The sequence below is a fragment of the Antechinus flavipes genome, chromosome 3, assembly GCF_016432865.1.
Source record: "Antechinus flavipes isolate AdamAnt ecotype Samford, QLD, Australia chromosome 3, AdamAnt_v2, whole genome shotgun sequence".
Classification (NCBI taxonomy): domain Eukaryota; kingdom Metazoa; phylum Chordata; class Mammalia; order Dasyuromorphia; family Dasyuridae; genus Antechinus; species Antechinus flavipes.
Window position 1 is genome coordinate 631,166,002 of NC_067400.1, and position 24,229 is coordinate 631,190,230.

Genomic DNA, 24,229 nt, shown 5'->3' on the forward strand with positions numbered 1-24,229 from the left:
ATGTCTGTCCTTACAAACGGGACGGTCCTTTCAGGCTGTTCCTGTCACCATTACTGACATCTTTCTACTTGGAACATTTGGACGTTGCCTCTAACTTTTTTCTCTCCTACAGGCTGGGTATTAGCCCCCTGACCTAGCTTGTCTGTGCTTTGTCCCTATCTCGTCCCTCTCCATACAGGGCCTTTGAGCGGGGCCGCCTCTGGGCCCCTTTTCAGTTTGAAGTTGCAGAAACGTCTCAAATGAATTTGGATCCCAGCCTTTTTTTTTGGGGGGGGTGATTGCCTCTCAACCCTAAATCCCACATTAATCACTGTAGCAGCATGCAGGTCAGCATGCTCTGGTTGACTAACCATTCAGTTTAGACTTGTAGCGGAAATCGGCCCATAAGGAAACAGCACTAACAGCCTATAGAACAGGACATTGGACCCCAAACCTCACTAAATCTCCTCCCCACATGGGGCCTGCTCATGCCCCCTTCTTTGCTGTCGTCAGGTGACCCTCTGCTGTTATAATTATCTTACACTAATATGTCCTCCCTTCCTCCTCCCCCCCACATACACAGTGGGCTTTTCTGCATGCCTTCTGCCCAGTGGGATGTGCATTTCCACCAAGGCTTAAGGAGCTCCCACCTCCGCAAACTCCCTCAACGGCAAACGGGGCTGGTCTTGGGGGGGAACCAGCGTCACCGACTCCGCAGGATTCCCAGGTGGGCCTTGGGGGGTGGAACCGAACCCACTGACTCCGAGGGAGCCCCAGGCTGGGCTTGGGGTGGAACCGGACCCACTGACTCTGAGGGAGTCCCAGGATGGCCTTGGGGGGTGGAACCGGACCCACTGACTCTGAGGGAGCCCCAGGCTGGGCTTGGGGTGGAACCAGACCCATCCATCTGAGGGAGTCCCGGGATGGCCTTGGGGGGTGGAATTGGACCCACTGACTCTGAGGGAGTCCCAGGCTGGCCTTGGGTGGAACCGGACCCACTGACTCCGCAGGAGTCCAGGACTGGCCTTGCTGGGCAGCGACTTCTCCCTGGAGCCCGAACCCAGATCTCACGACATTATTAAACCTCTTGCTTGGAGGTGGCCCGAATCGTGATTTCTTTCAGCGGCGACGCCATAGGCACCCCCACAGGACAGAGGGTCCTTCCCCCGGGCAGAGATGGCGCCCTGGATAGCGTCTGCCCTCGAGAGGCTTGCGTTCAAGTTCAGCTTCAGATACGCGGTGCCTGGGTGGCCCAGGAACGTCCCTTAACCTCATGTGCCGGTTTCCTCAGTTGCAGAAGGAAATTCGCCACCGGTCCGGTATCTGGGAGGCAGCCACAAGCGCCTAAGTGGCGGGAGGGAGGGTCAGGCGGGGCTGAAGAGCCTGAGCAAGCAGAGCAGCCTTTGATCCGAGTCAGCCTGACTGGCCCAGGAAGGGAAGGGGCCCCAGAGCCCCCCGGCTACTGTGGGAAGGTGGGGCTGGGGGTGCTATAAGCTGGTGCCGCCGGGTCCCACAGCCTGGAACGGGGCGCGCTTCTGACTTTTGAGCGCAGAGGAGGAAACAGGCAAATAGGGGAGGGCACTGCTCCGGGGTCACGTGTCCTGCAGGTGGGGACACGGAGGCAGATGGGGGAGGGGAAAAACTGTTCCAGGGTCACGCTTCTCCCAGGTGAGGAGACTGAGGCACTGGGGGATGAGACAGCTCCGGGGTCACATGTCCGGCAGGTGGGGACACGGAGGCAGATGGGGGGAGGGGAACTGCTCCAGGGTCCCACATCTCCCCCAGATCTGAGGTCCCATCTGAACCCAGAGCGCACTGGCTGCAGGTCCAGCATTCTGCCCCCACCAGCCCACGCCTCGGACTCCTGGGGGGCACTCCTGCAACTCCAAAGATGAGACTTCGGGGCATCTTCCAGGAGGACGTGAGCACACGTCAATCTCTACCTCAGTTTCCCTGTCTGTGAGAATGGGCTGAGGACAGCACCACCTCTCACAGGAGCCCACATACTTTAAGTGCCTACTGTGTGCTAAGCAGGGGCCTGAACTCTGGGGGTCAGAAAGAAGGTGGATCCTGGCCCCCAGGAGCTTACATTCAAAAGGGCCGCCCGGAACCGGAAGCAGAAAAGGGGTTCGGAGGGAACCTGAGCCAAGAGAAGAATGACGTCACAACTCCTCCCCCGCCAGGGAGCCTTAAGCACGTGGCCGTCTGGGTTCCGGAAGGCCTTGCAGTGACGTCACGTCTCCCGCCCCTCCCCCTCCTCCGCAGCCCCTGAGCCCCAGAGCACGCTGGGGTTTCCCAGCGCGCAGGTCCAGCTTCCTTGATCCCGGCTCGTTTCCTTTTCCTTCTCCGCACTGGGTGAGTGGGAGGAGGGCATCAGTGCGCAGGCGCATCTCCGCTCCCCACGCGGCGTGGGATGCCCCTTTCCGACACGCGAGGACCCAGTTGGAGTCTTCCTCCCGGAAGAGTCCCCGAAGGCTGGTGCAGGGTCCGCGCGGGTGCGCGTGACAGCGTCGGCATTGTGCCATCGCACGTGGGTGTGACTGCACGGGGGCTGCTGGGGGAGGGCTCACTGCCCGTGCATCCCTGCGGCGGGGGGAGGGCTCTCTCGGCACCGCGGGGAGGAGGGGCGAGGCCTCTGTAGCTCCACCCCGCTGTGCCCCCGTTTCCTCCGGGTAACCAGGGGAGGAGAGCAGCCCCTCCCCTGCCCCTCCCAAGGAGCCCCTTCTGTAAAGCCCTGAGCCCGGGGCCGGCCCTTGCTGTGACTTTGCGCTCCATTTGGCTGGAGGGCAGTGGGGGAGGGGGAGCGACTGCTCAGGGCCTGGGCCTCTTTCCCTCCCGGTAATGCTGCTCCGGGGCTTTGGGGGCCGCGCTCCCCGCAGACTTGGAGAAACTGAGGCAGGCAGGGATTGGCCACACCGGCCCCCCAGGGAGGCAGGTGAACCCCATGCGGCTCATGGCCCCAGGGCTGCCCCTCCCAGAGTGTGCAGGAGACCTTCGTGTCCAGCTGGGCCCTGGGAGGGTCTCCTGCCCCCACAGGGGACATCTCTCAGCCTCCTTCTCTCTGAGATCCCTGGGCCTCCTCCCGGGGAGCAGCCGCCCCCCACCTCCCTGCCCTCAGAGCTCTCTCTCTCTCATTGTGGGCAGGTCAGCACCAGCCCGGGAAGGGAAGCCTCAGACCCCGGCCTCCCTCTCCCTCCCCCGCCCGGCCGGCAGAGCGCCCAAGCCCGGAACCAGAGACATGGCCCCCGGCAGCCGGAGCCCCTCGTCCCAGGTGAGTGCGGCCCCTGCCCAGGGGGAGCCCAGGGAGCTTCCTCCTGTCAGAGGGAGGGGCCCCGGCAGGGCCGGCAGCAGGGCAGGAATCACCTCCTGGCGCTGCCCATTCCCTGCCCCCTCAGGCCACGGCTGCTCCCAGGGCTCTGAGTCCCTCTGCTTTGCCAGGGCTCGGGTCCCGGCAGTGAGCCCTGAGGATGTGGCTCCCGGGTGCCGAGCACTGTGCCCACCTCTGGGGGAGGGGACAAAGGGAGGTTACAGGCGGAGGGTCCCTGCCCTCCCTGAGCTCTCAGTCCAGTTTTTTCCATGGGTGGCGGAGGGACGTGTCTCCCACTGCCACAGGGGACACAGACACAGTCTCTCCTCCTGAGCCACACCACTTCTCCCTTTTCTCAGCTAGGTTTTGTCTTGTAGTGTGGTGATCTTCTTCTTTAAAATAATAATGGTTCTCTCTGGGGGAGGGTTTCTCGGGGAGGTTTAGTTGCAGTTGAAAGTCATAATCACCCAAACGCAGCCAGCTGGTAAAAATGCAAGCGCTTCTTTTCTCCTTCCAAAATGGCCCGGTTGGTTGAGGTCTATCTCTCTGCTTGGTTCCAAGAGCTCTTGCAGATTGTCCTTTGCTTCTGCCTCCGCTTTCCTCAGCCTCCAGCCGGCCGAGTGGAAAATGGAATGAATCTCTCTTGCCTCGCAGAGAGGGCTTGTGGGCTCCCTCCCAGAGCGCTCCTCTCCGACCCCTGTCAAGGTTCCGAAGTAACTCTCTCTGACCCGAAGCAGCTCTTCCGAGAGAGGGCTTCTGGCTGAACTCACTTGCTGCTCCCCTCTCCATCTAATTCCGCTGAACTCTCCGCTTCTTATATATCATCCCCCAAAGGTTTAAACCCCTCCCCCCTTGGAGGGAGGGATTAAAGGGAGGTGGGAATTTGGGTATCTCACACCCTGAAATCTCCCAAACGCCTGAACTCCAATGAGTAAAGGTGTGAACGCAAGCATTGTATCAATGACCTTGAGTTAACACTAGGATGCCAACGTTGTAGCAAGAAGTTCTGGGTGAGAGCCCGTCAGGGCACAGAGATAGAAAGTTGGGCCCAGTTTGCTTTGGTATAAAATGGCGGCTGCTGGACCTCTCCCACAGGTGAGACAGCATCAGCCCAGTGCTTGAGCCTGGCCCGTGGAGGGCACGGACTCCAGACAGACTTGGGGAGGTCAGAAAGGGGCCCCAGAAAGGCTGTGGAGGTTCCGGGTGGTCCCGAGCGCTGAACGAAGCAGGGTGGCCGTGGGGACGAGGCCTTGGCAAAGATAATGGGCGAAAGAAGCCCCTGGAAGATCAGAGGGTGAAAGCAGCTCTTTGGCAGACATTTATTAAGCACCTCCTGTGTGCGCGTAGGGGTAGGCAAGCAGCAGAGAGGTGAGCTGCTCTCAAGGAGGTGCCTCCCTATGGGGGAGACGGCAGGCACCCCAACATGGATGTACCACCTGTACGTGGATCAGTAACACCTGGTTAGTAGCATGAAGGCGGCTTGGAAAAGTCGGAGGTGGGATTTTGACGGAGACCTGAAGGAAGCCAGGAGGCCGAGAATCGCAGCCGCTTGGGAGGGCCAGAGAACGTGCCGGGAGCTCAGTGCTTGCGCTGAGAATGAGGGAGGGATTTAGATGAATTATCAGTGAATAAAAGCATGGCCTCCTAGTAATTGGTCACATTATGAACACATACAGTGTCGTGGAGAATCACGCAGCCGAAAATTCAGTAAAAAGGAAAACTTTGTAAATTCTTGGGGGGTCTGAAAGTAATTCCTAAGCCCAATAAATTCTTTTAATTGCTTATAAGTTCAATGGTAGACATAGAGAAGCTAAATATAAATAGACAATAAATCAGATGTTTTAAATAAAATCAAAATGACCAAAAAGTGAAAAGATTTTTATTTATACCAAGACACATTGCTCTAAAATAATGGGATTTTTGAAAAATTGTATCCTATCATTCTGCTAGAAATAGAATAAAATGAAATGGAAAAGCATTAATACCAAGTGCATTCATCAAACCACCCGTTCTCCATGTTGTAGTTTGAAAAAATAGATGATCCTTCCCAAATATCTAAGCTTTCCACTCCTTTGTATCATGTCCATATGTTGGCCTTGTGACTCATTTTCTTGATTCCTGATCCTCAGTGTTCTAGGATTCTAGCTGCATGTTTAAATAATTGATTTTTCAGAAATAAAGTGTCTGCATTTCCTGCACAGTAACTCCAAATCTAACCCCATTTGATAAAATAAAATTTTAATGTTCCTCATATAGTTCCTCATTTCTCTATTAAAATAAATGTCTTCGAAGAATATTCAAAAGTAATCAGATGGCAAAGACAGAAGATATTTTTGACTATGACCCATCATGTCCACAATCACTTTAATCCCCCAGTTTATGAATAGAAAATACTTCTTCACTCAACTGGAAACTTAAGTCACATATTAATTACTTGAGGCCAGATTGTGAGTAATCTCTTTAGAATTCATAACATGTTTTATCTAGTTAAGATTTCATTTCAGACTTTTAGGAAATTTACTAGATCATTTCTTTGTTCCCTCCTCAGTAATCACTTTGAATTTTTTTTTCTCCAGAATATTAATCAGTATTTTGTTTTTTTACTCATTTACTTTCTTTTTTTTGATCGGATTTTTCTTGTGTAGCAAGAGAATTGTATAAATATATATATATAGGATTTAACATATATTTGAACATGTTTAACATATACTGGATTACTTGCCGTCTAGGCGAGGGAATGGGGGGAAGGAGGAGAGAATCTGAAACACAAGGCTATGCAAGGGTCAGTGTTGTAAAATTATCTGTGCATATGTTTTGAAAATAAAAAGCTTTATTAAAAACAAAACAGAATATTAATCAAGTTCCCCCAGAATCTTTATAGGATTTTCTTAATGCTTCTGATTCGGGGGAATTTCACATCTCTTTCTCTCTTTCTCCTTCACACATTCTCCTACCTCACTGGTAGAATCCATGTTTTTCCCCCTATCCCACTGGGAGAAGCATTTTATAGTAGGGCATTTTTCCCAGCTTCTGTTATTCCAACACAATTGTCACTTCAAACAATAAAGGCTTTTCTCCATATTCCTCTGGGCTTCTAACGCCTGGTTCTAAATGTTGGCTCTGACACTTCTAAAGGTGAGGTGAGTTTTAGGCAGATCGTTTTTTCTGCTTCAGTTTCTTCTTACTTGGTGAGGATTGCGCTACATGAATTCTGGAGCCTTTTAGGTCTAAATCATCTGACTTTTGATGGTTTAGGAGTCGGTGACATTCAGGGACATTATCGTGGACTTCACTGAGGAGGAGTGGGGGCTCCTGGACCCTACTCAGAAAGAGCTCTACAAGGAGGTCACGCTGGAGAGTGTCCAGAACCTGCTGTTCCTGGGTAAGGACTGTTTCCTCTCTTTTCTTGGTGTGCAGTTGCACGCACCAGCTCCTCATCCACTGTGGCCTTGTTATTTTCCATCAGTCAGGTAGCTGACGTTGATGGTGCATTGTTTCTTAGTGATGGTGTCTGACAGCTTCCCTGAAAACATTATGCTAAAAAAAAAATTGGGACGGCATTCCGGTAATATGGCAGGATAGGAGATACTGGTTCTCCAGGAACCTCCCCAGAAACAGAAAACAAATTGCCTCATTCAGAAGGGGCTAAACATGCCAGAGTTATTCTCTGACGACAACTGGATGGACCCAAGGAAGGATCTGACCTCCTTGCGTGGAGGTTTGGCCCAAATGAAGGCAAAAACCCTAGACAGACCTCAAGGCTGAATCGCCAAGCAGTGATCTTTGGGGGCCATTGGGTTGCCCTATGCTTTGTGCTCTTGCTTCAGGGATGGTGGGTAAGGATCAAATAGCCAAGGGGGAAGGTTGGAGGACCTTTTGCTGTGACTAGACACCAGGGCTAGTTGTGTTGATGAGACATGGCCAAGAAGTGAACCCAAACCAAGTGAATGCCATGGTTGCGGAGGAGACCCTACTGGCTTTTGCAGGAGAGCAGAATCCCTGGTTTTTGTTTCTGGACACAAAAGTGAGATGAGGTTTACTATTGCACACTGCAGAGTGTGGGAACATTTACTGTGACAGTGGCTAGGGGCCCTGGTAGAGAGGAGATCTCAAGCTTGGGCTGCCATTCAGAGCTCTGAAAATAACAATGAGAAGCTACTATGGAAAGAGATCTGGGTTTGTTCTAAGAGGAAGAAAGTGATATTTTAAAAGTCTCTTCAGAGAAAAATATCAAATGGTTACAAGTCCAAAACAAGTTCTTGGAAGAATGTTAAAAGGACTTCAAAAATCACAGAAGAGGTTCAGGAAAAAAATTAAGGGGAAAAAATGAGAGCAACCCAACGAAATCAAGAAAGTTATGAAAAGAAAGTTAGCCAATTCGAAAAAGAGATCCCAAAACTTAAGAAATAAAATTTCTGAAAAACTACAATCAGGGAAGAGGATGCTAATAATGCTGAGACCAAAAATACTAAAAACCAAACTAATGGAATAAATAGAATGTAGAAACAGGTCATGAGAAAGACAACTGATATGGAGAATAGATCAAAGAGACTATAAGAAGTGTTGGACAATCTTAAGGTTATTTTTCTAAGAAGTGTCTAGATATGTTATTTCCAGAATTTGCCCCGAAGTATTAGAGCAAGAGGTTAAAAGTGGTAGTAGGAAAAAAAAAAAAACACCATCTTTCACCCTTGAAAGAGATCCTAAGGTGAAAACTTAAAGGAGTATCATGGCCAAGTTTCAAAGCTCCAGGTTAAGGAGAAAATAATAGAAGCAACAAAAAGACCAAACAAACAACTACTTAAATACTGTGGAGCTACAGTCAAGATAACATAAGACCTAGCAGTGTGTGCATTAAAAGACCACAGTGCTTGGGATATTATATTTCATAGCACAAGAGTGCTAGGGTTGAGACCAAAAATAACAACCCAGGCAAGCTGGTATAGTCCTGAATGAAAAACAATGGATATGTAATGAATTGATAAACATTCAGATATTTATAACAAAAAGAACAGAATTCAATGGAAAATTAGACTCAGATAATCCAGGTAAAATGTAATGTGTAAATACATCATAATGGGCTGTATATGGTCCAGTTTTACTTTTTATGTGGGAAAATAGTTATCAGTATTCTTAAAAATGCATTACTTGGGTAGTTTAAAATGCATTACTTGGGTAGTTTAAAAGAAAACCTTGCACTGAGTTAATAATGATTTGATTGATTAATGAGTTGATTCTAAAAAGATAAAAATTAATAGTGAGTTGAAACAATAATTTATCATAGCAATAAGATAATAAATCCACATAAATTAATCAACATTTCTATGTGTCACAAAGAAAACTGTACAAGAAGAGATTATTAAAAAGACATACTTTTAAAAATAACTGATATAAAATATGTGAGAGTACAACTGGGCAAAACAGAAACAGGATATAGATAAAGAAACTTATGAAAACCTTTTAATACAAATCAGAATTAAATAATTGGGTAAATATTAATTTTCCACAGGTAGGCATTAGGCAGGACTAATATTGATAAAAATTGATTTATACATTCATCCCAATTAAATTACTAAAAATGAGTCAAGCCATTCTCCAACTGATAAATGGTCAAATTGTCTAAACAGACAATTTTCAGATGAAGTAATTGAAACCATTTCTAGTCATATGACAAACAGTGCTCTAAATCACTATTAATCAGAGAAATGCAAATTAAAGCAACTCTGAGATACTGCTACATACTTCTGAGATTGGCTAAGATGACAGGAAAAGATAGTGATTAATGTTGGAGGGGATGTGGGAAAACTGGTATGCTAATGCTAATAATGTGAAATGATCCCTCTATTCTGGAGAACAATCTGGAATTATGCCCAAAGAACTGTCAAACTGTGCATCTCCTTTGATCCAGCAATGCCATTACTAAGTCTTAGTAATGTGGGGAAAAGGACCCACATGTGCAAAAATGTTTGTAGCAGCTCTTTTTGTGGTAGCAAAGAATTGGAAAATGAATGGATGCTCATCAATTAGAGAATGACTGAAAAAGCTGTGGTACATGAAGATCATGGAATATTTTTCTATTAAAAAGGATGAACAAGCTGATTAGAGAAAGGCCTGGAAGGATTTACACCAACTGATGCCAAGCGAAACAAGCAGAACCAGGAATACATTGCACACAATAACAGCAGTGGTGATCAGCTATCAAAGACTTGGTTTGGGGCACCTAGGTAATGCAGTGGATAGATCACCAGACCTGAAGTTAGGTGGCCCTGAGTTCAGATCTTGCCTCAGACATACTTCCTAGCTGTGTGACCCTGAGCAAGTCACAGAACCCCAATTACCTCAGGGGGGAAAAAAAACCAACTTGGTTCTTCTCAGTGGTTCAGTGATCTGAAGCATTCCCAATAGACTTTGGACAGAAAATGCCATCTGCATCCAGAAAAAGAACTAAGGAGACAATATATATCAACACATGCTATATTCACTTCTTTTTTTGTTTTCTTTTCTCTCCCATGGTTTTATCCTTTTGCTCTGATTTTTCTCTCCCAACATGATTCATAAAGCAATGTTTATTAAAAATAAAGCTATTACAACAAAAAAGAATGACAATGAAAGAATAAGCCATTTTAATTACTAAAAATACTGAAATTAGTTATAAAGGAAAAGAAAAAGAAAAAGAAAGACACTATCTACATCCCCCCCAAAACTAATAAATAGATGTCTAGAATAATTTTACATATATGTGTGTGTGATGGTGGCCAACTCTGGGGGTGAGGGAGGGAGAAAAAAATTTACTTGATGATTTTATTGTATATTTTAAAGGAATAGCAAGTTGTCCATTGTGGATTTGCCATTTCATGTGTAATCATCTTTTTTATTATACTGTTATGGAAATGCTTGTTATATTATGTAAATTTTAAAAAATTATTTCACTGGCTTGTGAATTCACATGATTTAAGCTTTATTGAAAATCTTTTGGCTATAAGCAATGAGAAAAATGAACAGTTTGTCTTAAGAATGCATAATATCCAATATAATGTAAGTGTGGTTTCATAACAATTTAAAAAATATATCAAAATATCTGAACTGAATGCTGAAAGGTGTGAAAAACCAGGAGTTATAGCAAAAGGATATTTTGGATATTAAAAGGAATTTTTAAGAAGTTAAAAAACAAAATTGAGTAGGGAGAGCTAAAATGGAATAATTGTCACATACAAATGAATCCTTTTGGAATCATGTGGGAGTGGAGGAATGGTAGTGCTGGTACCTTATTTTCATGAGAATAACAGAAGAGCAAATAGTGTGGGCATTAAAATTATCCAGGCTGCAATATAAGAGACTGAGACAGAGTTCTAAGCAAATGACACTTTATTAAAGGGTCCATGGTTCCCTCTCATGAGATCTTCCTCACTATTTGAAATGTCCCTTTCTTCTAGGGCTTTGTATTTACAAAATTTGATACTTGAACATGCAAAAGAGCTGTGGCAAAATACAGAATCTTATTGGATGATAGATCTTGCTCTTGAGGGCCACAAATGACAAATCAGTGGCAAGGCAACATGGGAGAAGATGTCATAGTTTGGGTAAAGCTGAGAGCATCTATATTGACTAAGTAATCATAAAGTGGTCACCTATTCAAGTTGAATCAGAGATAATGGTCCAGAAGTATAAAAATAAATTAGAGGACTTTTCCTGTGTTTGAGTCACCTCTGCCACTGCCCTTGTCACCATGAGAAGAAAAAATAAGAGTGGAGGGCATTTAGTTAGTTTCCAGTGATGAAGCAAGTGAACTTACACTATGCAGTTCAGAGCTCTGGGGCCTAATATACAGATTGTGTAATTGCTACCCTTATGGAATCATCAAATTGATTGATACTAATTAAAATAGAGGGATCCAAATGAGTTATTATTTACAATAGAATATCTAAATAAATCTATTTTTATTTATTTCTTTTTCCCCTGAGGCAATTGGGGTTAAGTGACTTGCCCAAGGTCACACAGCTAGGAAATCTGTCGGAGGTCAGATTTGAACTCAGGTCCTCCTGATTTTTGGACTGGTGCTCTATCCACTGAACCACGTAGCTGCCCTGATAAATCTGTTTTTTAAAAAAGAAATTGAACAGGCGATAAATGAACTTCCTACAAGAAAGCATAAAACAGACAATTTTCAGAGGATGAGATTGAAACTATTACCACTCATATGAAAGAGTGTTCCAAATCATTATTGATCAGAGAAATGCAAATTAAGACAACTCTGAGATACCACTACACATCTGTCAGATTGGCTAAGATGACAGGAAAAAATAATGATGAATGTTGGAGGGGATGCGGGAAAACTGGGACACTAATGCATTGTTGGTGGAGTTGTGAACGAATCCAACCATTCTGGAGAGCAATCTGGAATTATGCCAAAAAATTATCAAAATGTGCATATCCTTTGATCCAGCAGTGTTTCTATTGGGCTTATATCCCAAAGAAATACTAAAGAAGGGAAAGGGACCTGTATGTGCAAAATGTTTGTAGCAGCCCTGTTTGTAGTGGCTAGAAACTGGAAAATGAATGGATGCCCATCAATTGGAGAATGGCTGGGTAAATTGTGGTATATGAATGTTATGGAATATTATTGTTCTGTAAGAAATGACCAGCAGGATGAATACAGAGAGGCTTGGAGAGACCTACATGAACTGATGCTAAGTGAAATGAGCAGAACCAGGAGATCATTATACACTTCGACAACGATATTGTATGAGGACATATTTTGATGGAAGTGGATTTCTTTGACAAAGAGACCTGAGTTTCAATTGATAAATGACGGACAAAAGCAGCTACACCCAAAGAAACAACACTGGGAAACGAATGTGAACTATCTGCATTTTTGTTTCTCTTCCCGGATTATTTATACCTTCTGAATCCAATTCTCCCTATGCAACAAGAGAACTGTTCGGTTCTGCAAACATATATTGTATCTAGGATATACTGCAACATATCCAACATATAAAGGACTGCTTGCCATCTAGGGGAGGGGGTGGAGGGAGGGAGGGGAAAAAAAATCGGAACAGAAATGAGTGTAAATATAATGTAATTATTAAATAAAAAAATTAAAAAAAAAAATAAAGGAAAAGAAAAAGAAAAAGAAAGACACTATCTACATCCCCCCCAAAACTAATAAATAGATGTCTAGAATAATTTTACATATATGTGTGTGTGATGGTGGCCAACTCTGGGGGTGAGGGAGGGAGAAAAAAATTTACTTGATGATTTTATTGTATATTTTAAAGGAATAGCAAGTTGTCCATTGTGGATTTGCCATTTCATGTGTAATCATCTTTTTTATTATACTGTTATGGAAATGCTTGTTATATTATGTAAATTTTAAAAAATTATTTCACTGGCTTGTGAATTCACATGATTTAAGCTTTATTGAAAATCTTTTGGCTATAAGCAATGAGAAAAATGAACAGTTTGTCTTAAGAATGCATAATGTCCAATATAATGTAAGTGTGGTTTCATAACAATTTAAAAAATGTATCAAAATATCTGAACTGAATGCTGAAAGGTGTGAAAAACCAGGAGTTATAGCAAAAGGATATTTTGGATATTAAAAGGAATTTTTAAGAAGTTAAAAAACAAAATTGAGTAGGGAGAGCTAAAATGGAATAATTGTCACATACAAATGAATCCTTTTGGAATCATGTGGGAGTGGAGGAATGGTAGTGCTGGTACCTTATTTTCATGAGAATAACAGAAGAGCAAATAGTGTGGGCATTAAAATTATCCAGGCTGCAATATAAGAGACTGAGACAGAGCTTTAAGCAAGTGACACTTTATTAAAGGGTCCATGGTTCCCTCTCATGAGATCTTTCTCACTATTTGAAATGTCCCTTTCTTCTAGGGCTTTGTATTTACAAAATTTGATACTTGAACATGCAAAAGAGCTGTGGCAAAATATAGAATCTTATTGGATGATAGATCTTGCTCTTGAGAGCCACAAATGACAAATCAGTGGCAAGGCAACATGGGAGAAGATGTCATAGTTTGGGTAAAGCTGAGAGCGTCTATATTGACTAAGTAATCATAAAGTGGTCACCTATTCAAGTTGAACCAGAGATAATGGTCCAGAAGTATAAAAATAAATTAGAGGACTTTTCCTGTGTTTGAGTCACCTCTGCCACTGCCTTGTCACCATGAGAAGGAAAAATAAGAGTGGAGGGCATTTAGTTAGTTTCCAATGATGAAGCAAGTGAACTTACACTATGCAGTTCAGAGCTCTGGGGCCTAATATACAGATTGTGTAATTGCTACCCTTATGGAATCATCAAATTGATTGATACTACTTAAAATAGAGAGAGCCAAATGAGTTATTACTTACAATAGAATATCTAAATAAATCTATTTTTATTTATTTCTTTTTCCCCTGAGGCAATTGGGGTTAAGTGACTTGCCCAAGGTCACACAGCTAGGAAATCTGTCGGAGGTCAGATTTGAACTCAGGTCCTCCTGATTTTTGGGCTGGTGCTCTATCCACTGAACCACGTAGCTGCCCTGATAAATCTGTTTTTTAAAAAAGAAATTGAACAGGCGATAAATGAACTTCCTACAAGAAAGCATCAAGACCAGATGGATTTGAAAAGGAATTTTACTAAACATTAAATATCAATCAATTCCAGTATTAAATAAATGATATGGGAAAATAGGTAAAGAAGAGGTGCTTTGAACTCCATTTATAAAACAAATACGGTATTGCTATTCAAACCGGGAAGAATAAGAAAGAAAATTATAGACCAATTTCATCAATAGAGATACAAAGTTCCTAAAAAAAGTTCTAACTAGATTACCACAATATATTATAACGATTGTACATTGTGACCATTTGGGATTTATACTCAGAATAGTGTAACTTATGAAAAATTATTCATATAATCTATTATGTCAATAATAAAAAGAACAAAAATCATATCATATCTATAACTGAAGAAAAAGTTTTTTGATAAAAAACAGCACTCATAGATATAAATGAATTTTTCCTTAAAATGATAAGTAGCATTCCTATATATCACTAATAAAATGATGCAAGAAGAGAGAAGATAAGAGACACCTCATTTAAAATAACTCTAGATAATATAAAATTCCTGAGAGTAAACATGCCAAAACAAATCGAGGACCTAGATGAATATAAATAAATATTTAAAAAAAAAACATTTTATACAAATAAAATCAAATTTAAATAATTTGAAAGAGATTAATTATCCAATGTGATAAAATGACAATTTCACCTAAACTAATATTGCCAATATCATCCCAATTAAATTACCAAAAACTTATTTTACTTAGAGAGAATAATAGGCAAGTTCATTTGAAAAAAAACCAAAAGGTCATTAAAATGAAAAGAACTAATGAAAAAATAATGGTAAAAAAAGATTCAGTGGAATCAGATCTTAAACTGTATTATAATTATAATCAGATTATCTAAACTAAGGATTTGAGGTCACTCTAATCTGTTGTCATTAAGTCTGGTAGTCATCTTGCCTTGAGGTTGCTGCTTTTGTGAAATGTGATTGTTTAGCTCTGTGTAAGTCCAGATGGGGCTGTGATGCACAGTTCCTTTGCCACTTGCACATCCTATTTATCTCTTCTTACAATGATATAGTCTATTTAATGCCAATGTTTGCTCTAACAGTACTTCCATGAAGTTTTATTACACATAGGTGGGTGATGAGAAAGCTTTTGAAGTCTTCAATAACCATTGCTATTTTGTTTATTTCCAGTATTTTGTGTGTGTGTATGTGTGTGATATATATGTTTGATTGTTTGTTTTCTTCAAATGTAGAGATCAGGTCTGAAGTAAATGAAATGACTAGAAAGCTGGGAAATTTTGTGAAAGAACGTGACCTGCAAAGATTCTTGAAGGATGGTTCCTGTGCCTTGACTTTGAAGGAAATCCTTGACTTTAATATCAAGATAGATAAGAATCCAAAAAGTGACTGTGAATTTGATGAAATTGGGAAGAAATTCACACAATACTCAGTTCTAAATCACTGTAAGAAAATGATCTCAGGGAATGACTATTTTTGGGATAGAGAATATAGCAAAATCTTTACTGAACTAGTAGAGCTTCTACAATCCCTTGAGAAGTCTCCTGAAATGCAAATGAATCCAGATAATCAATGGAAAATGGCTTTTAACAGGAGTTCAAACCTTATTAGACACGAGAAAACTAATGCTGGAGAAGAGATTTGTGTAGGTAATAAAGGTGTGAAGGCCTTGAGTCAGACCTCAAAGTTCATTACTCGACAGCCAATTCATAGTAGAAAGGAGCCTAATGAATATAATGAATGTGACACAACCTCATCCCATCACTCATCTCTTCCTTCCCATCCTAGATTTCACCCTGGAATGAAAAGATCTGCCTGTGCCCAGCATGGGAAGGCCTTTAGTTGGAAATCAGGTCTTGATAGGCCTCAGAAGATTCCTGTGGGAGAGAAGTTTTATAAAAATAATGAATGTAGGAAGGCCTTCTGCAAATCACTCCTTGTTGACCATCAGAAAACCCACACTGAAGAGAAGCGTTATCGGTGTAATCAATGTGGAAAGGCATTCTCAGAGACCTCCAGTCTTGCTGCACATCAGAGAATCCACACAGGAGAGAAACCTTTTAAATGTAATCAGTGTGAAAAGGCTTTCACACAGAGGTCCAGTCTTGCTGCACATAAGAGAATCCATAGTGGAGAGAAACCTTTTGAATGTAATGAGTGTGGAAAGGCTTTCACACAAAGCTCCCATCTTGCTACACACAAGAGAATCCACAGTGGAGAAAAATTTTATGAGTGTAATCAGTGTGGAAAGGCTTTCACACAAAGCTCCTGTCTTGCAAGACATCATAGAATTCACACTGGAGAAAGACCTTATAAATGTAATCAATGTGGAAAGGCTTTAAAATGCAGCTCCAGTCTTGCTAAACATCAGAGAATCCACACTGGAGAGAAGCCATATGAATGTAATCAGTGTGGGAAGTGTTTTAGATCTGGCTCCAATCTTGCTGCCCACGAGAGAATCCACACTGGAGAAAAACCTTATGAATGTAATCAATGTGGAAAGACTTTTAGAGAGAGTTCCAGCCTTGCTAAACATGAGAGAATTCACACTGGAGAGAAGCCTTATAAATGTAATCTATGTGAAAAGGCTTTCACACAGAGCTACAGTCTTGCTGCACATCAGAGAATTAACATAGGAGGGAAACCATATGAATGTAATCAGTGTGGAAAGGCTTTCCAGCAGAAATGCAGACTTGCTGCACATCAGAAAATCCACATTGGAGAGAAACCTTATGAATAAAATGAAAGTAGAAAGGCTTTGAGATGAGTGGAAAGGCTTACTAAACATGAGGAAATTCATGCTACAGAGAAATCTTATAAGTGAATCAATGTCAAAAAGTTTTCAGATTCAGCTCCAGTTTTGCTAAACATTAGAGAATCCACACTGGGGAAAAGTCCTACAAACATAATTAATATGAAAAGAGTTTCAGGCAGAGCCCTAGTCTTGCCAGACTTCAAAAAGTCAACATTGAAGAGAAACCCTAAGAATGCAATCTATGTGGAATGATTTCACACAGCTTCAGTTTTGCTAAATATTAGAATGAACATAGGGAACATGGCAGAACTTTTCGTTGCCATTCAGCATATTTAACAGAAGAGGTTCCACACTTGATAGAAACCTTATGCATATTATCAAGGTGGTAATGCCTTTAGGCAACAATCATCCCATATTTCCCTTCTTTAAATTCACATTAGATAGAATTCTTATCTTTGTCATGAATAAGGAAAGACTCAAAAGGAATTCAGTTTCTTCAGTGTTAGAGATATCAACCTTAGGAGCAGTGGAAGCTTTTATCCAGAGATCATCTCTCACTGTCTCTCTCAGGATTCATTGTGGAGAGAAGTCTTAGCAATGTGCTCATGGACCCATGCTTTTCTCTGGAGGAGAGCGATCAGTGGACAACCTTATTCCTACCTGAATGAAGGTGGATAAAGCCAGTGCTTGTGGGGAGGGCTTCTCCTACAGCTCACACTTGACTGTCCTCTAAAGAAATCATGCTGGAGATAAAGATTGGGGATCTAATTAATAAAGGAAGTCCTCCTTCTGCAGCACAGACTTTATTAAACCTCCCAACAAAAGAGATCTCATGAAGCATCCCAAATTCCTTCCTGTGCATAAAACTCTAGAAATATAATGAGTTTTCCCCTGAAATCCTTGTTTGTCATCACTCCTCAGTCTTGGCTTTCCTAGACCATTATTTCTATGCAGGAGGGAGCAGAGCTTGGGATTTGTTCCTTGTTTGGCAGAACGTGAGAAAGGAGCAGAAAGGCCAGTGAGTAGAACGTGTGCTTGAAGGGGGCTTACTATGAGACTAGAAAGGTCTGAAACACACCTGCATTCAATTTTATGGCCTCATTTTCCAATTTATAGACTTCAGGAGTTAGATTCAGGGCTTCTTAAACGTTTTCCATTCACATGACCCCTTTTTGGCCGAGAAATTTTTACATGACACCAGGTATTTAAGTCTATAGAGTAGGTAAATTAGTCAAATGATGTACTGATAAATAATAATCTCATGATCCTCAAATTCAATTAGGAGATACCATACCAGGTCATGACCTGTGATGACCGCGTATTTTAAAATCAGCCGGAGTCAGGAATTCAGGTTAGGGGAAAATCATCGATCTTTATTCTTAGTAGAGGTGAAGAAGGATCGAAGGTGAAGGGGGATTGGAGGTGAAAGGGGGGTCACCATAGCAATGTGAGCAGCTGTGACAAGAAACCAGCCAGCAGTCTCTCTTTCCGCTTCCCTTACCGACCCCCTGCCTCCACCCACCAGAATCGTCATTTCCTATACCACACATCAGGACTTGCACAAAGAGTGGGCAGGGGCCATTTTTTCTCCAAGCTTATATATTAATAGAGTATGGTCCAATTACTGTTTAGCCCCATGTTTCTTGGGACCTCAGTGCATCAACTTGAGCCTCAGCCCATTACAATTTAAGAAGCTAGGGATTCCATGATGTATATCCCATTTTTACAGGGAACTGGGTTTTTTAAAGTCTTTGTTTCTGTGATAAAGGCCATATTATTACAGAGGGCTTTCAAGAAACTTGTCCAGAATGAATACAACAGTGTCTTGAAATTGGGACTTGTGTTTTTTTCAGCCAGGCCATTACAGCATGATAAAACTGTCCCATTTTATTCTGGGCTAAGGACATCACTGTCAGTATGGCCTGTGGAAAGGACCTTGGGTGAATGCTTCACCAGGCTGAATCTAACAAGAAGCTCCAGCTCAGATGCTCAGGAGGGAATACCTCCTCTATTTGGAAGACAGGAGGGATTTCCCCCATCCTCCCTTCTGGCATGAGAGGGCAGCCTCCCTCCCCTCCCAGAAACTAATCCCCCTCGGTCTCTGGTAGGTGAAGCATTCTCCAACGGTTCTGGATTCCATCCCACTTTTATCTGATGCCCAGAAAGCCTCCTCTGCCACCTGCTGTGTCCAGCACTAATCAAGGTCTGGAACTGCTCCTGACAAAAGCTGGCTCAAGGTACCTGGCTTTGTCTGTGAGCCAGGCTGAGACTTGGCTGTGAGGGTCAGCCATGACTCCGTGACAGGGAACCCTTACTCGTCCCCAACGGGGCTGCCTGGTCATCCTGAGAAAGTCAGCCCTGATTCAGGACTGGAACTTGGGGCTTGAGTTCCTTACCTCAGAGGTTGGGGACTCTCGGTCCACAAGCATCTGCTGAGGCTGGGACCAGGTCTTCAGGAAGCCAGGCTTTTCCTTTCCAGGCAGTTTCCCTTTCCCTTCTAGAAAAAGGAGGGGCCAGAGCGTGACCTACAAACCTTAGCAACAGGGAGCTCCCCCTCCCTCCCTTGGATTCAGGCCAGGCTGGAATCTTTGGTCCACTATGGCCAGATGTTAGGGAGCTCTTCTTTTATTGTGGTCAAGGCAGAACTAACACTCAAGGTCAGCACAGTTTGGGCAGAGGATTCTGATGGGAACAGAAGCAGGAGCAAGTTCAAGCCTGGGGTTGAGGTTAGGTGTGAATAGCATTTAAAAGGTAGAGAACTGGAAGAGAATTAACATAACTACAGCATCCGTGGGCCAGTGGGGGCCACCTGCTGAGAGTGGAGGTTTAGACAAAGACAAGGAGGGCAATGGGGGTGAGGGTGGGGGCGCCAGGCAGGATTCCAGAAGTGGGGGACATCCTCCTTGTGTGAAAGTTTTTGTTGGCTGGGGGGCGCCTGCTCTGAGGGAGGACAGTGCCCAGTGACTGCAGGGGCTGGCTCTGAGAGTCCTGATAAGCATTGGAAGGATGGCGCACTCTGCAGGGACAACTGGTTGACAGTCCTAGTCAGTGAGGGCCACCATGTTGCCCCAGAAGCTTTCGGGCTGGCCATCCCTGCAGGGGAGCTGATGGAAAAGACCTTGTCTGTCCCAGCCCCACCAAAAAGCCCCCAACAACTCGAGCCAATACTTGTTGGAATCTTTACAAATTGTTAAGTCATCAGAGTTGATAGAGACAATAATTATCTAATTTAGCCTGGTTCCGTATGATTGATCTGATCCTACAAGGACATGTTATGGGCCAGAAGAAACAAGGTACTAAGTAGAACTGATAGACAACAATGCTTGTGTTCACACCTTTAGAGAGCTCATATAAGCAAGAAGTATTTAAGTCCTCATTGGAGTTCACAAGTATGGGAGAGTCACAAGTTAACTGTGTAACTTGTGAATTCACACCTCCCTTCAAGCTCTTAGGGCTAGAGAGCACTCTGGGAAGAAACCCATAATCCCTCTCTCTCGTATCCCAAATCCCACTCTTGGAGAAGGAGCATAAATAGAGCTTCAGGGAGCCAGTCAAGGGAGTTTTACTTTGGAACATTCCCAGGGGTTGGAGAGGAGCACTCTGGGACAGACGCAGAGCACTCTGGGAGATTGGAAGCCCACAAGCCCTCTCTCGGAGGCAAGAGAGATTCATTCCATTTTCTACCTGGCTGACTGGAGGTTGAAGAAAGCAGAGGCAGAAGCAAAGGACAAAACTGCAAGAGCTCTTGGAACCAAGGAGAGAGAGAGAGGCCTCTATGAAAAGTTAACCGGGCTATTTTGGAGGAAGCAATAAAAGATCTGAACTTTTAACACCTGCTGCATTTGGGTGATTATTACTTTAACTGAAACTAAGGCTGCCTCCAGAAAACCTCCCCGAGAAACCTGCTCTCAGAGAGAACCGTTATATTTTAAAGAAGAAAAACACAAATACTGACGTGGGCAAGGCTGCCACGAGGAAAGTGGACTGAGCCACTGAGAATGTCCACCAAGGGAATGGAAATGGAGACCCTGGGAGAGGCAGAAGTCCCCCAGCTGCTGCCCGACTGTGGGAGAAAGCCCAGATCCCGGGGAGGCAGCCACCCCCGAACCTCCCGCCTGCAGAGGAGACAAGGACCCTGCAGGCCCCTCAGGCTCTGACTGGCCCCAGGACCCTTATGAACTTCACCCTTTGGGGGCCGGGCATTTATTCAACAAGGCTTGTTGCCACTAGGGGACACCATAACACGCAGATGAAGGCAGGCGGGCTCACCTGGCCTCAGACACTTACAAGCGGGGCCCTGGGCATGTCACCTACAGTTTCCTCATCTAGAGAAGGAAACCGCAAAGCCCTCCAACAGCTCTCCCAAGAAGACCCCAAATGGAGTCATGAAAACTGGCAAGACTAAAGCAATTGAACAGCGGCAACCGTAAAGTTTCTTGACCCCATCAGTGTACGAATGGTGGCCACTGACTGAGAGCCTGGGAGAAGCCTGCGTCAGCATTCGTGGATCTCAAAGACAGGAGTTTCTTTGTCTCTGAACCACAGGCTTGAAGAGCCTCAGCCACTGCCTGTGACCCGGATCCCGGCCTGTGACCCGGATCCCGGCCTGTGTGCATCCGTGCATCTGCCGTGGTTCCTGGGCCTAGCATTGATCAGCGAGAAGGCAGTTCAGGCTAAAAGGTTCTGCGCCCTGAGACTTCGTGCCTATTAAAATTGTCTGATAGGTGATGGGGTATATGCCATTAGCCTTGCCTCTATTCTTGTTCTAGCCACTGACCTTTTTTTTCCCTATGTGCTTGGGATATATGTATGTGTGTGTGTGTGTGTGTGTGTGTGTGTGTGTATCCCTTTCTGAAACACTTCAGACGACAGTGAAATGGAAGCATTGCCCGCTCTCCTATTTTCTCTTACATTATAAAAAGTCATCTGTAGAGTTTTTATTAAGCAGGAAAACTACAACAACAACAAAAATAAACATGAATAGGGCAACTACCCAGCCTCTGCTGAACAGAATACCAAACAATCAGTGGAAAGACTTTATATATCTTTTAAGCAAAGGAAAGTAAGGAATTTTGGGGAGGAAGATGGGCTCAAGGGGGCCCCCTAAAAGTTGGAGGTCCAAACTGGCATTGCGGGGTGGCTTAAGAGAATTTGTGGGCTCGGACCCATCTCCAAGGCAAGGGGCAAAGTTTATTATATTTGTAATGCCAATTAAAGCACACTTAAAAGAAGTTAGCTAAGAACCAAAAATGGGAAGATAGATTTATAGGGGAAAGTTAGAACTAGATGCTTCGTGTCACTGACACTAATTTTATGGCCTAGAGATTGAGGAGTGGTCTGGTTGCAACTTTGTGCACAGTGCAGTACCCATAGTTCCCTGGGCAGAATTGGGGGGTTGTATGTGGCTTCTGGAGATGTGTTTTTAGGCCGGAAAGGTCACTAGGTCCAAATTGGAACACCCAATTTGGTTCTGTGCTTGTGTTACTTTTAGTGAACTTCACAACTTTTGCTCATTAGTCTCAGAAACATCACTGACCAACAGGCAGTTAGTGGGCTCAACATCCTCATCAGACAGAGCAAACTGAAGGACATCATTTCTAACAACATCCCTCCCAAGGCCAAGTGGCTCTGGGGTTATTGCCACGCCCTCCCTAGGAGCTGCACCACATCAATTTTGCATCAGTTAATGTGGGACTTACGATGCTTATTTATATTCATTATATTCCCACAGTTATCTCTTACACATCACAGGGGCTAAGGACACAGCTCTCCCCACAATCTGGAAAATCAATCTAAAATGTTTTTGGCCCTCCCTTCATACCAAAAAAGTCTGAATTTTTCTATTTCTTTTTTAGGGTATCTATAGTGCCTTATTGTAAAATTTGAGTTGATATTACAAAACATGAATATACATATATTACCCCTACTATACAATGATATATATACATACATATATATATATATACTATACATATATACAATACATATATATCTACAATATATAATACTATACATATATTTTATGCATTTCCAAGTTTCTAAAGTTTTTCTCCATCATTAGCTGGCCTTCCGGGCTTCTGTTAAACTCCTCAAATCCCCATTTAATTTCTTATGTCAATTCATGATACATCCAAATGGAGATGGAGAAAATCAAGAATGTGGAAGGGATGGATGATTAATTTCTTTAATCACAGTGATGTTCTAGTGAATCTCTTGTGTATTTGTTCTGCTGGGGACCTGCAGTACTACTTCCATTTATACCAGCTAAAGGTAAGTTCCCCTGCTGCTACCAAACTGATTTCCCCCTATTCTGTGAAAAGCCACTGGTGTAAAGAGGAGTAATCCTTTCTTTGTTTATCTCAGGGTTTCCCTTGTATGCTGTACTAGATATTGGGTGAATCCACAAAACAGGAGTTGCAAATGTGCTATCATACTAAGCAAAAATAATCATTAAAAATATCGAAAGAAATAAGCAAGGAAACTACATTTTAAAGGAGCCACAGATAAGCCAACCAATACCACTACTAAAAGTCTACGCTGCAAAAAACTTAGTTTTAATTTATAATGTAAACATTAACTGAACTGCAAGACTTAGTAAGTTAAAAGTGACAGAATTTTAATGTCACTGTTTCAATCTTAAATTAGTTTCAGAGAATGATAAGTAAAAAAGAAAAATAGACCTGAACATCATACCAGAAAGACTAGAGCTAAAAGGTATGTTCTAAATGAGAATTACTTAGGAATAAACAGATTTCTGACCACTACATGGAACTTTTACAAATATACTTTTGGGACAAAATAATGAAGGAATGTTATCTTTGATTATAGATATTTGTAATGGAGCTTTCTTTTCCCTTCTTAAGGTGAAATATATGGAGAGCACATGGAATTGTTCTTGATTTTATAATTTTTTTTCAAAAAAGAAAAAAATACCCAGGTACTTTTCACAACTGTGGCTGGGAGAATATCTAGCTAAGATGATAGATTTAAAAAATAGATAATTCTAACTTTTAATTTACATAAAATGTAAATGTTTGAGTAACATAAAGGAAGATCAAATTAGAGTCAAGAACATATTAAATATTATATGAAAACAGCCAAGAAAAGTAATTCATATCCAGAATATGGAGAAAACCAACACCCGCAAGTACCTGGAGACATTGCTGATAGATGAGTTTTGAAAAGAAAGCAAGTTTTCCAAAGTCCTGACAATCATAAATGACACATGAAAACATGCTCCAAAGCAAAAGTGATAAGAAAGTCATGAAAATAATTTTGCCATTTCTTGTCATGCCTTTAAAATTGGCAAAAATGACAAAGAAGAAACCATCAATGTGTGATTTTAAAACTGAAATTCACAAATATGAACTAAAAGGAACAGTCTCTATATACCATAAAATAGAAAGAGAATCATACATGAAAGGAAGTTCTAATATAAAAGTTTGACTTCCTTTTTTTGAATACTAAAACATCTAACATGCCACTTTCAAAGCTATTCTCATTCCTTCTGGTCTTCTTGAGTATATTATTGTTGTTATTCACTTATGTCTGATTCTTTGGGAACTCATTTTCTAGAGTGGTTTGCCATTTTCTTCTCCA

At 42.9% G+C, this 24,229-nt stretch overlaps 1 protein-coding gene across 12 annotated transcripts in view; it reads left to right on the plus strand.

Moving 5' to 3' along the window:
* The window catches only part of LOC127556748 (zinc finger protein ZFP2-like), a 605,234-nt gene that overhangs the window by 561,108 nt on the left and 19,897 nt on the right, over nt 1-24,229 (plus strand). For 6 of the 12 annotated variants that reach the window (XM_051990145.1, XM_051990142.1, XM_051990144.1 and 3 more), the window contains 2 exons: nt 6,542-6,668; nt 15,664-17,527. In XM_051990145.1, coding sequence (XP_051846105.1) covers nt 15,677-16,615 — 939 coding nt within the window. In that variant the 5' untranslated portion in view covers nt 6,542-6,668; nt 15,664-15,676 and the 3' untranslated portion in view covers nt 16,616-17,527. The other 6 variants (XM_051990151.1, XM_051990152.1, XM_051990148.1 and 3 more) reach the window with 3 other exon arrangements.